Raw genomic sequence first — 14,638 nt, forward strand, 5'->3', positions numbered from 1 at the left:
GTTGCCTCCCAATACTCTTCGATAGACCGCTAAAGTATAGAGTTCACTCATAACTTCCAGTGAAGTTAATGTGACCTAAACGCGATTTGGAAGTCAAACCCATTCACTTTGCAGCGTGGTGGGACTTCATTTAATATTAACGTTTTCCTAGTAATATATATAACATATTTTTTAAGGTGGATTTTTAGTCATATATCAATCTGTCTCGCTCAATAAGTAACTTAACGCAAACAAGAATTATTCCCCTTACGGGCATAAGAAAACCATTACAAAAATTGCACAATAATAAGTAAATTACGTCTTTAATGCTGAGTTGCGTCACATTATATCAACCAGTGGAAATAATCTCCCCAAAACTTTCTCGCATACTCTCTAATAATTGTCATTCCAGATAACTCCTTGTATGACATTGACCTACAATAGTTACGAAGTATTAAGTTTTGGCTTGAATTTAGCATTTTTGCTGAGTCAGTCGTGCGATACTTGGCGAGCTATTTGGCGATTAATCGATGGCAAGCATTAATAATGCCCAAAATCGAATTTGTTTTTAGTCATATTGTAGTCATAAATTCTCTACCAAGTTTGATATGTTTAAGTCTCTGAGTTTTTGAATTATCGCGTTTACTTATTTCTGAAAATACAGACCGATAGACAGTCAAACAGTAGTTCAATTTCGCTCAAAATTTGATAGATATCTACACTATTGATGTTAAATCTGTGTAGTGAATCTTATTTATCTAGCTCTCTTCGTTTTGGAACTATCGTGTTATCATCGAACACCTTGATAGACGAACTTCCTTTAAACAAATTTTGCTCAAAATTTGATAGAAATTTGCACATTTAGGGTAAAGATCTTATATCAAATTTCAACCTTCTAGCTCAAATGGTTTTTGAATTATCTTTGCCACAGATTTAGAGACGGACGGACATTTTCCAGTTTTTTTGAATTCAGGGTGGTCTGAAACATGGAAATTCATCAAAACCTCAAGTTTAAATTTTTTGACGATGACTATACTTTCTTACATATACGAGAAAGTACAAATTTGCTAGAAAAATTAAAACTATTAGAAATTATTTTTTATTCCTAATTTAATAAAATATTGCAAAATTTGAAGATACCACTTAAAAGAAGGAATAGAAAGTCTTGATCAAAATTTAAATAAAAAAATTAGATACAATAAAATAATTAATAATAAAAAAGAGTTTAATAAACACTTATAAATATATAAAGATGTTGTTAACATATGCTGCACACAAATTACTATCATTACTTTTTGTCGAATGGCAATAGTGAAATATAAACAAATCATCATACGAATGTTTCGGACTATTTCACTGAACGTTTTTATAGCTGCACTTAATTCAACACTTCTCTGAACTAAATTATGGAACGGCAAAATATTAGAAAGGCTCCAGAGAGAGCTCGCCGTGTCACAAAAAACTTCATTTAATAAGAAGAAAGAAGATGTAAAGGAAATCAAAATAATAGAAATATGAATCAAACTGAGCTAAATCGAGCACAAAAATAAATTTAAACGTTGCCAGATGAGCAATCCCTTTGGACATTGATATCCATATCTCCCAGAAATATTATCTCACACAAATGATTTTTGCTTTAGCTTTAAACTAAAAAAAAAGCCTTTTTAATTATATCAATTTCATTTCGTTTCAATTTTTTTCTTATTTTTAGTATTTTTCAAAATTTAATTTGATACATAATCTATAACAGCGTTCTTAACATTAAGATGAAATTCAAAAAAATCTTTCAGAGCCTTTCAATCGCGACTTTTGCCATTTTTTTCCGCTCTTATTTCGTAGTCTACACACTTTTTTTAAAAAACTTGCATGCGCTGTAATTTGTAGTAAATTTGAGTGGATTAAATTCGCATTTTTCAGGCGTAACGAATGCTTTAGTGAAATTTTAAAAAAAAATAATAATTCAATATTCATCTCATATATTGTCTCTCAATATTCATAATATTCATATTCTCTCATATTATTCTCATTCATAATATTCATATTCTCTCAATATTCATAATAATTCAATAAATCAATATTCAGCAGCCTCAGAAGTCAATAATCTTTACGAATAAGTAGGTCGCCAAAACCGGTCAGTATTTATTTTTTTTAATTCAAGAGTTTTGCCCAAATTTGAAGATACCACTTAAAAGAAGGAATAGAAAGTCTTGATCAAAATTTAAATAAAAAAATTAGATACAATAAAATAATTAATAATAAAAAAGAGTTTAATAAACACTTATAAATATATAAAGATGTTGTTAACATATGCTGCACACAAATTACTATCATTACTTTTTGTCGAATGGCAATAGTGAAATATAAACAAATCATCATACGAATGTTTCGGACTATTTCACTGAACGTTTTTATAGCTGCACTTAATTCAACACTTCTCTGAACTAAATTATGGAACGGCAAAATATTAGAAAGGCTCCAGAGAGAGCTCGCCGTGTCACAAAAAACTTCATTTAATAAGAAGAAAGAAGATGTAAAGGAAATCAAAATAATAGAAATATGAATCAAACTGAGCTAAATCGAGCACAAAAATAAATTTAAACGTTGCCAGATGAGCAATCCCTTTGGACATTGATATCCATATCTCCCAGAAATATTATCTCACACAAATGATTTTTGCTTTAGCTTTAAACTAAAAAAAAAAGCCTTTTTAATTATATCAATTTCATTTCGTTTCAATTTTTTTCTTATTTTTAGTATTTTTCAAAATTTAATTTGATACATAATCTATAACAGCGTTCTTAACATTAAGATGAAATTCAAAAAAATCTTTCAGAGCCTTTCAATCGCGACTTTTGCCATTTTTTTCCGCTCTTATTTCGTAGTCTACACACTTTTTTTAAAAAACTTGCATGCGCTGTAATTTGTAGTAAATTTGAGTGGATTAAATTCGCATTTTTCAGGCGTAACGAATGCTTTAGTGAAATTTTAAAAAAAAATAATAATTCAATATTCATCTCATATATTGTCTCTCAATATTCATAATATTCATATTCTCTCATATTATTCTCATTCATAATATTCATATTCTCTCAATATTCATAATAATTCAATAAATCAATATTCAGCAGCCTCAGAAGTCAATAATCTTTACGAATAAGTAGGTCGCCAAAACCGGTCAGTATTTATTTTTTTTAATTCAAGAGTTTTGCCCATAATAATGAGAGACTATTTTGCATATAATGAAAGTCGAAAATACTAATTTTCAGAAACACATCTTAAATAATTAATACAAATAATTTTTTAAATACGAATTACAAATTAACAAGTATAAAGCGGGACAATCAGTGATATTTTATTCAAATGCGGTTTATTTTTTTTAATCCATAACTATTGTTCTGGGTGAAACAAAGGGTGGAATTTGGGAATTTTTCGGCTATATTCATATGTCTGTTGATTATCATTATTATTTGAATTGATGCATTGTTTTAATATTATACATTAATTTCTTTTGTAAAAACCGCTTTTGATTATCTGGTTCCAAACAGCATATGCAAGTTCAAATATCATTTGTAAACTTTAATGTAGAAATTCTTCTATATGCTCAAGACTAGTCAAGCTCTATAAACTAAAAAAAAAAAAAAAAAATTAGATTTTGGAGTTAAAAAAAAAATAGACTTAAAAATATTTTCAAAAACCTTCGGACCAAATAGTGAAAATCCCTCATCTTTAAGAATAAAAGGTTGGAAAGTCTAATAAAAGTTGAAAAATGGAGAATTCACTTCAATTTTTTTTTTTCAAATTCAGTATTTTAATTAATTTTTAAATCCTCTTTTTTAAATGGGATATATTCTCTTATAAATAAAACCTAGATCATTTAATTGAAATTCAGGAAAATATTTGGACCATGCTTTAAATTGGAACAAAAGTCAAAGTACGGGGACTGCTCCACCTGGGCCAGGCAGTTTGATCAACTTGGAAAATTCCTCAAGTGTTTCCGATTTTTTAAGAATTACTACGAGCTTAAAAACAAATCTTCTCTCAGCGTTAAGAATTTAAAAAATGTCGGTCATTGATCTTATGGAGTTGCTACAAACACATTAATTAAAAACATTGTTATTTGTTTAAAACAATGAGTGTGTTTTTTCATCAACACCTTTGTATACCTTTAAGGCAGAAACCAATTAAAATGTCGAATTATTTTCAATTATCTTCCTTTTGTACAATGTTAGGAATTTTGTTCGAAGATGTTTATCTTTGTTGAAGATCCTATAAACAAGTCATTTCTAACTCTACTAATAATAAATATATTTGCATGTGTATTGTTGCTCGTCATATCAAATAATGGGGCATAGAGCAACCAAATTTGGTACATTCGACTGGAATCTATTTGGGAATGTGCACATCCGAAAGATTTTTAAGAAATATTTATTAAATTTTTAATTTATTAAAAATTAATTGAAATCGTCTCTCTTTTTTTTTCATAGTAAGTACCGTAAATACGACTATATAAAAATAAATATTTCATCCTTTCAAAATTTAAAAAATTCTCTTAAACATGCTAGTTTGATAATCATGTAAATTTTTCCTAAATTTTTTAATTTTTTTAAAAATAGTTTTTAATAAAGACTGCATTGTTGACTTGAAATTCAAATCGATTTGATTGCTCCATCAGATATTTAATCATGTTATTTTCTTTCATTACCGAAATCTGAAGAAAAAGGCCTCTATTTGATATCTGCATATTTCAAAAGACAAATATAAAAGTGAAGTTACGATATTTCAAAAGTAAAAGGTAGATGAACAGGACAGCTATATTTTAAACAGAGCTTTGATATTATTTGATTTCTCTCCATTAGAAAGGTTCACGTACACGATGGGAAAAACATGTTAACAAACATGTTAGCATATTAACAATTAAAATAACATGTCTTTAGGGTCTGATAATTTCATGGTTAGAAACAGATTATTGATGGAATCACGGAAAAAGTTATGTCTAAAATATATTTAATTGAAATTAAATATAATTAATATCCCTGCGAACCAACTAGTTGCCGAAGGTGGCTTGAAAATTGGAAAATAATTTTTGAAATACATAGTGTTGAAAATAATAAAGTAAAGCTAATAATAAAGATGAATATGTGTGTGTGTGTGTTGTCGCTCTACAGGCCAGGCGATTTGATCTTGAGCTGTCAAGCTTGGCATATATGCATATACATGTTGGAGAGTTAAAATGTCTACCATTAAGCAATTTTTCTTTGAAATGACTTTCGTTCCTATTTTCATTACTAAATGCGTTCAAATTAGGAGCCTTTTTTGCGAAAGACTCAGAATTGCTGGTTTTATTTGAGCAGGTTCGGAAAGAAATGACGAAACGTTGTCTAATATTTTTACCCTATTTTGAGAAACAGTTGGAAGAATTTTATTTATTTTTAAAAAGAATTAATTAGTAGAGTATTAATTGAAGATTTCTTAACCCTCCAAAATTTAATATCTTATTTATGAGCCTGAGAAGGATTATATTTCTTAAAGAAAATTTCATTTCAACCTTTATCTTAATTTAATATTTGTTTCGCAATTCAAAAATACTTACTCTGAGGAAAACGAATTCGTTTTTCTCTGCTATAATAATTTTTTTTTCTCTATTCATACTTCTCCAAGTTTGGGTCAAAAGATTTCTGATTTTTTTATTTTCAACTGCATATCACAGATATTTTTATTCAGTCTCAAGACAATAGTTTGAACTTTAAATTATTAATTTAACTTAATGTAATCTGGGTTTCAAAACAATAAATTTCCTAACTGAACAAAAACTTGTTTAATAATAATTATTTTTTATTGAATCATTCAATTTTCTGCAAGCAAATTTTAAAATCTCAGCCTCCTTAATTCTGAAGATTTACTGAAAAACATTTTCAGTCATTATTACTAAATTAAAAATATGAAACGAAACTTAAATGTTTTAAGATAACTTGATGTTTTGGCTTACTTTTTTGTTATCAGGTTTTTAAAATTTGCTATGATTGATGCGTATGAATGACACATAAATATAGATATGGACTTTCTAGAAAATCCATATATATATATATATATAATATAATGTATGTAATATGAATAAATATAGTTTTTATACATATTACACAGACAATTGATAGTTATACAGATAATTTTTTTCTCTACAATAAATATATACCGACAGATTTGCAACCCGTTTTTACATTTGATTCTAAATTTAATACCGACCTTTTTTCCTAGTGATAAGTCCCTTTTTCATTTATTTAGCTAGTTACGTTTTGGGTTATTGTGTTCGCATGTACATGGGCGGACAGACAGGAATACTTCTCATTCAGACTGAAAGCAATTTATGATTTTGATATCACCATTTACCAAATTTCTTTCACCTTATTACAGACTGAAAGCAATTTATGATTTTGGTATCACCATTTACCAAATTTCTTTCACCTTATTAGTTCCGATCTTGAGTAAAAAGTTCAAATACAGACGTATTTCATTTTTTTTTTTTCAGATTCCGAAAAATACTAAACTATCGAGAGTTTTTTAATAGAACAAATCTTTTCTATATTTCGTATATGTAAGGATTAAAAGAAAAGACATAAATTTTTAAAGTGTTTTAAATTCTCTAACACCATATTGCTTTTAGGCAATAGATCTTACAGAAAAATTCACTTTTCGGTGTTTTATAATACTTTTTTTGTTTGGTATCATTTGAAATAACTCATCACTGTTGGAATAGTAGGTAATGATCGGACAGAGAGAATTGCCAAATCATCAAGTATTTCTCTAATAAGTACTATCCTTCTTCATGATTCAAAAAAGAAAATTAAAGTATCGTTTTATTCTAAGTGGTAGGGGCAATTGAATTTAGATAAGAAACAAAACCCACGCGATCAAACCTTCTGTATAATTCTGATCTACTAACAGAAAAGCTGGTGTTCTTCGACAACATGTATGGTATATTAAATTAAGTATCGCCATTTCCTGCTTACAAAGCAAACACTAATATACTCGCACTGCAGAATGAATATGTCAACTTTACAGAGATGTATTACAGGGAAACAAATCAAAGTGCAATATTGTTTATAGGAAATCCAAAATATCAGTTGAAAATTTAAATTTAGCAAGGATATAAGCGTTCAGTACAAACAAGTGTTTATTCCTCCATTATCAACTTATGTTTTTCGAACTTAACACATGCTCACTTAACACACTTTACATCAAATATAGTTTTAAAAGTGTGGGATGAGTTGTTGTGTGATCCTGATATCCTTCTTGTTTCTAGAGGGACTTACATTGAATACTTATAAATCAGATGAATTTAAAATTATGAATTGAATACTTATAATTCAGTTGAATTACATCTTTTTAGTTATATTTGATTTCCAATGAACACCAAGGTTGTACTTTGCTTTGTTTCCTTTTAACAACCCTGTAAATTTGGGATATTCATTTGCATAGAGAATCACATTGAACATTTATAACTACGTTGAATTGAAACTTCCAGATGTTATTTTTGATTTCCGATGAACAAAATTGTTATTTTGTTCTCTTTTAATAGTCCATCATTTATGTTCATATTATTTTACGTTTTGCAATATGCTTTTTAGAACTTTTACATTTTAATTTCCAACTTTTGAAAAAAATTACTACAATTTCTTTATCTGAATTCTTTGAGAGGAAAAAAATCCACATTTTGATCTTTCTATATTTTTGAAATGCACATGGATCTATTCAGTGATTCCAGTGACATTATACTATTATGTTTTATTCGGGTACAAATTTTTGATTTGGTTTGGAAAAGTATAGTTAACATAATGTTTTTTTTAGCTTTAAAAAACAAAATAAAAGATTTTTAAACAATAATTTATTCCATACAAATTAAAAGTGTGAATAATTTTTTTTAGATATTTTAATCTCCTGTCAGTTACATATTAGGACAGTGAAAGTAGATTTTCAATAAAAAAAAAATTATAAAAGCTTTTATTTCACCTTATTTTGTATATATTTTTCATATAGACAGTTTTTGTATTTGTCGTTTATCGAAAAATTATTAATGATTCATTGAAAGCAAAAGAACTAAATAAAATAGCAATATACATAAATCAATAATCGAAACATGTCTCCTGGTCATCATGGTATCTATCTATCGCATTCAAAATGAAGGAACATTGTTAATGTAAAAAAATAAAAGGGGAAATGGATTTTGCTTTAAATTTTTATGAAAACCGCACACCAAAGAATCACGTTCGAAAAAAAAAAAAAAAAAAAAAAAAGAAAGAAAGAAAGAATTTTGTAACATTTTTAAAAAACCGCATTCGCGACTATTGCTTCTATTTGTTATGAATTAGACATTAAAAAATAAATTATTTATGAACTACATAAACAAATGTGAAATTGAATTGCCTGTGGATCATCCGATAATAGTAGGAACGAATATTTTTCTTAAGAAAATAATTTTTTTGACAAAATGAATAATATTTCTTAGAATCTCAAATCAACCGACAAAATTTTTTGAATTTCAATCCGAAATGCGTTTTAATGAATGCGTATTCAAAATGAATCAGTTATTTATTTTTAATGATCTACTTATTAATGAGTGAAAAAGAATGGGGACGAAATTCTAATTACAAAGTCTCAATAATTCTGAGACTTCTAGTCCGATTTGGATAAATTTCAGACAGAAGTGTGTATTCCTGTATTACATTTATTGATACATTTCTGGTGTTAATATATTTTGTCTTATTTGTTCGCACACTAAACCATCTTTTTATAAATTATCTTTAATTAGTTATATCGCCATTAGGTAAATCATCATAATTCTAATGAAATTAAATAGTAAAGCTTTTTTATACGTAGAAATGTCGATATATGAATTTTCTTTAATTTTTTTTTAAAAATTTCATTAAACAAATAAAAAAAATCACTGCGTTTGTTTTCTGGTATTTTTTGAAAAAAGGGGATGATTAAATACTTAATAATATAAACTTAAAGCAATATTTATTGTATTGTGCATTTTACTGTACAGTACATTTTATTGTATTGTATCAACTTTTCACTTTTATAATTGTTTTATGTCAGATTAAATAAATTTTCTTTGCAATAGAAAGTGTGCAATTAGACCACTACACTGAGTATTTCAATTTAATATCTTAAAGAGATGTTATTTTTTAAGTTATTTCATGGACTGATTAAAACACAAATATTTTACTTTAATGATAAATACTTAAGGGAGACCGTTTCATTATATCAATCTTTCAAAAACAGTCCATAAATTTTTACCCTACAAATGAAAAGACATCTAGATGTGAAATTTAATTACTATTGAAAAAGTAAAAAAAGTAAGAACTTTAATAAATATTGAAAAAGTTTTCAATATTTGTTTTAGTTAATACTACTTTAGTATTAAAGAAATATGAAATAATTCAAAATTAAAGCGAAAGGATGAAATGTAAAGTAAAATGTGATTATTACAAAACGAAAATTATAATTCTTAAGTATTTAGAAGAGACTTAAAATATAAAGAAAACAATTAAAAAAATGCAAAAAACTTATTTGTCAACAATACTTTTTATTTTCTCATGTGTTGTATTCACAAAATGATCCTCTCTTGGCAGTCCTGTACAAACTGTTTTTCAGATAAATAAAATGTAAAAGAATGATCAAAATAACAAATTCAGGAAAACAGTTTTGATTATTTACTTTTCGTAATCTTTTAAATAACACAGCTTAGAAAATCTTGCATTAAACATACAAGAACAGTAATATACTTTGACATGCTTGAAGAATAAAATACATATATCAATTTTGTATAAGAAGAAAAGGTATATATATATATATATATTCAGAAACTAAAGGAATAGAGTCGATTCAGTTTAATTGAAGCATGTAAATTCAGCCGAATCAATTAAAATTTTTAACCCATTCTTAATCTAGCAGGAAGAAAATGAATTATGCAGTTAGAAATAGGGTAATTACGTCTGTCATGATATATGATATAGCATAAAATAACTCCATTTCATTATCTGATTTTTTTTAAAAAAAAGTTTCTGAATATAAAATAAATTTTAAAGAAACGTAAAAATATAGTAAAGGCAAAATTGTTAACAAATAACTTATTCAATATACATTTAAGAGGATACATATAAGTGATTATTTTTTTAAAAAGTTGTGCATAGTTCTTTGATTTTTCGAGAAAAAAAATGTTACACATTCAACTTTTTATTAATAATTTTAAATTCAATCACATAGAATTAAAAAAATGAAAACAAATGATAAAATCTATACTGCATTACTTCGAGTCGAACTTATAAAAAATAATAGCTATATAATAACTATTAGTTATTATAATTATTCAATTAAATATGAATCATTATATTTACTCATGTTTAATTGTTGCATGTGATAGAATAATCTGCTTGTTCAACAGAAGAAAAACTTTTAAATTGCACTACGTTCCAATAATATAGTTTCAAATTAATGTAGTAAATTAAAAAAAATGATGAATGAACAGATGAGATACTTAATATTTATTGATGATTCCACAATATTTAATTTAATCAATGATATTTATTGAATAAAATGAAACCCGAAGAGAACCAATGAAACCGAAGAGTTAAAACATATATCCCCATTAGAAAGGAGAATACATGTATTTTGATAGAAATTAGAGTTTTCAAATCAGAAACGAATATTATATGTATTTAAAAAAAAGTCGAAGCAACTCTCGTAACTAGATCCTTTAGTAGGCCAGTAACTCTTTAGAATTTTTACACAGTTTCATACAGGACTCATGTAAGATCAAGTTCCTCGTGATAAACCACGTGACATTTCACCAAAAGCCACGTGACTGAACACAATACAATGGCGAATGACAGCTGTACAGCACGACAAAGTAGAAAAGTTATTTGTCAATGATCTTTCAAACTTTCCATCATTATCATGAAGTTTTATTTTAATGAAATTCAAAGGTTGAAATTAAAATTTAAAGCTAAGTAAAATTTAAAGAGTTTTACATACGTATATTAAAAATACCAATTAAATTAAAATCATAAGAAATGAATACTTTTTGTATTTAATTGTAAGAGATAATTAATTATTATACTAATGATATACAACATATGCCGTGACTACAAAAATACCACAAATTAAGTCATTCGGAAAAACTTTTCAATTTTTTTTTATATAAATAAAATTACACTTATAAAAATAACGACATATAAAAAAAAACTCCTCATTTTCCTCAGTTAATATTATCACAATAGGGGAAATTATATTTTCTTTGGAATACGGGAATTTATTTTAAACTCGCATTTGCAAGTGCAAAACTAACAAGTGACATTTACAGATTAAATTAATAACACTTTGTTTATTTTTACAAACATGAGGAAAAAAGGAAACGAGAAATATTAAAATACATATTTTGGAAAGATCTTCAAAAAATAACTTCTACTTGATGAATTATTTATATAATGCACTGCTGAAAATGTATACGCATTTGTTTGTATATATTTATTTATAGATCATTTTAAGTACCGACGCATATATGATTATTTTAAAATCAGCGACGATGCAATTATGTACATATAGAAAAAAAAAGTTTAAAGAGTTTTGTACTATCAAAAGTTTTCTTGGTCATCAATGAAAACAACTATTTAAAAAAAAAAAAAATATTTATCTTTAAACTTTCTCGTATTCTTCGAATTCGATAGATGGCGCTGTGTTACACTTTAGAATCTAGTAAAACAAATCGGATTTGTTTGTTGTAAAAGAGGAAGGGGGAACAAAATTATTTTGCGCAAGAAAACTAAATAGTAATGATTTTTTTTTTTTTTTTTTTTTTTGCCTAGGTAATACCTTTTTACGAAGTTATTTATTTATTTTTTTACTTTTAAGCAAAAGATGTAATAAGTTATTTATTTGATTGCGGTCCAACGCAAGAATTTTACATTATATTTAGTTAGGTTAACTGCTTGCCACTTTGGCACTTTTTAAAGATCTATTTGTGTCTGTTATTATTATTTCTAGAGCACATGCAGATAAATAATGAGATTCATGGCAGTGGCTTAGTGACAGAGAGGATATAAACATTGAACATCACTGGGACCAGGGCTGTTTTAGAATTTGATAAGATCTTGAACAATCATAATTTCAAGTCTCATTAGAGCCATAACTAAGAATTCCAATGCTTATGGTTCAATATAAATACCTACCCAATAAAAATAATTCAGGTCAAAGAAAAAAAAAGGTGGCAATTGTTTTCTAAAAGTCTTACAATTTTGCAAATCGGTCCTTTTTTACGAAATGAAATTGCACAAGTCAGCTAAATGATTCTGAAAATTATACACGCTCATATATAAACGGTTTTAATGTTTGCAAAGTGTAGTACAGCAATAATATTTTTAATATAACGCTTTATAATTTTATCTGATTCGTTATTTTTATTAGGTATTAAAATGCGCCCACCTACTTTTTCACTGGCTGTCTTTGTATGAAAATGTTTTTGAACTGATATGCATGCTTATAATACTTTACCAAACTGATAGTTATTTAGTTACAAGGTGTTAAATTTTAGGCATAAATAATTACAGTCATGGCTATTTATCTGGGGGGACACTGATTCATAATTATTAATGAAGACATAACTATTGTTCTCCCCATACACAAATACGCCTTCATAAAATCATTTTTATTAAATTAATTATTAATTTTTCAACTATTGTTCAGCCAAACAAATAAACTTCTTATTTCCAAGTTCAATTAACCATATATATATTTTTTTAAATTATATCATTAGACCATTTTGGTTCTCACAAATGCATTATAGTTACCTTTCTGGTATTATTTTTTTCCTATGTATAAAATAAAATGGCATACCACAGTGAATGAAAATATTTTTTTACGATGTTCAACTGCTACAAGTTGCAACTGCGCATAAAATTATGCTCATAATTTTAAAGATATCACAAAAAGTAATATGAACAAACTATGATAAAATGTATGAAAAGGCAAAAACAAAATAAATTCTTTAATTGCAAAATTAAACTAATGCTATCACTTTAGCGTCGGTACTTTGAATGCTGATATAACTACATTTGATGTATATACAAATACGTACAAGCACTGGCCAAAGTGAACCAATGAAACAGACATTAAAGTCTTTGGATTCGTCTGACGAATAGTTTATTATATAACCTATCCATCAGCCAATGGCAAGAACCAATTACTCAAAAATTTATATTTGAGATAGCTTTAAAATGAAAGTTAAAAAATTAATAATCATTTGAGCAATTAATTAAAAATGATAATTATTTTTAACTTAATGGGAAAAATAAAAGAAAAAAAAACCCAGCTATTTCAAATATAAAATTATTGAGTACGCATGAAAACATTTTTAATACCATTGACCGATGCGCTGTTTTCACCTCTGCAAGATGGCATAATAACAAATTAATATGTCAGAAAAGAAAATTGTCCTAACCTTTTGGTCAAATTAAGAAATAAAAAAAAAATAATAACCTTAATTCTTTTTATGGCTACAGATATTGAAAATTTTGAGCAAACGAATGTATGAAATTCAGTAAAATGATATCAAAATGTAATTAACATTTAAAATAAAACTGGGTAACATGTAAAGTTAATTAATATGAAATTTATATGTAAAGTTATGAAGTACAGTTAATAAAAGTAAAAAACGTTAAATTGGATTGAACTATATTGTCAGAGGACAATTTTATTTTCTGACATCAAATTTTTGTCGATGCTTCACCGTTTCAGTCGTAAAGATAACCATGACAACATAACACAGATAGAGAAATAAAACCTCTCAAAAAACAATTTACAGATATAATATTAAAACAGGATCTTGAGAAGTTTTTGCTCATAATACTGTACAAATGGTATCAAGCAAATAAAAAAAAAGGAAATAAAGAAATATCGATGAATTAATGAATGAAAACCAACATCTGAATGTAAATGAGCAAACAATAGATTCACATTCAACAAAATAATCATCTCCTGTTCTTTATACACACAGCCCAGTAACCAACTTTTCTAACAGACGGTCGTTCTAGAACATTGTCCTTCGACCCGAGAATGGTGAGACTCTGATTGGAATGGTCGATGCTTTCCTTCGCCCAGAGATGGGCCAGGAAGTGTCACAACCAACCAGTGGCGGTCCACGCCACCGAAAACTGCGGCCCCTGGTTGAGCAAATCTCTGGGTCACTGCAGGGGCATGTATGGCCAATTGAAAGAACTACCACTTAAAAGCATGTCCCTTATGAGCGTTTCTATGGGTGTCTTGCCCACCAGTCTGACGAAAAATAGTTGCTCTATGACTTGGGATGAGACAGTCCTGAGAGATGGCAAGCGAAGCAACAGTTTGCCGAACCGCGTGGGTTGGTTAGGGTACTGGGTGCGACAGTATTCTTCCAGGGCACACTGAGATTTCTCTTGAAGGCCTTCGATGTGGGCCACGTCTGACAATCCACAAGCATCTGTAAGAAAAAGAAAAAAAAATTAAATAAGGAATCTAATAAGAGTTAATGATATAGGTGAACAAAATACATCTTTAAAAATACCCCAAAATTCTGCAATTATTATGCAGTCAGACGATCTAAGTGAGATCAAGTAGTAACATCAAAATT

The 14,638-nt window shown here is 27.4% G+C and overlaps 1 protein-coding gene and 1 long non-coding RNA gene across 3 annotated transcripts in view; one reads left to right on the plus strand and one right to left on the minus strand.

The window, feature by feature from the left end:
* The window catches only part of LOC129991907 (uncharacterized), a 106,949-nt gene that overhangs the window by 87,742 nt on the left and 4,569 nt on the right, over positions 1-14,638 (plus strand). The gene's annotated exons all lie outside the window — the stretch shown is intronic.
* LOC129991864 (nuclear receptor subfamily 2 group F member 1-A-like) overlaps positions 9,556-14,638 on the minus strand; it is a 116,614-nt gene continuing 111,531 nt past the window's right edge. For both annotated transcript variants that reach the window (XM_056098263.1, XM_056098264.1), the window contains exon 3: positions 9,556-14,488. In XM_056098263.1, coding sequence (XP_055954238.1) covers positions 14,214-14,488 — 275 coding nt within the window. In that variant the 3' untranslated portion in view covers positions 9,556-14,213. The remainder of the gene's footprint in view (positions 14,489-14,638) is intronic.

This window comes from Argiope bruennichi, chromosome 2 (genome assembly GCF_947563725.1).
Source record: "Argiope bruennichi chromosome 2, qqArgBrue1.1, whole genome shotgun sequence".
Classification (NCBI taxonomy): domain Eukaryota; kingdom Metazoa; phylum Arthropoda; class Arachnida; order Araneae; family Araneidae; genus Argiope; species Argiope bruennichi.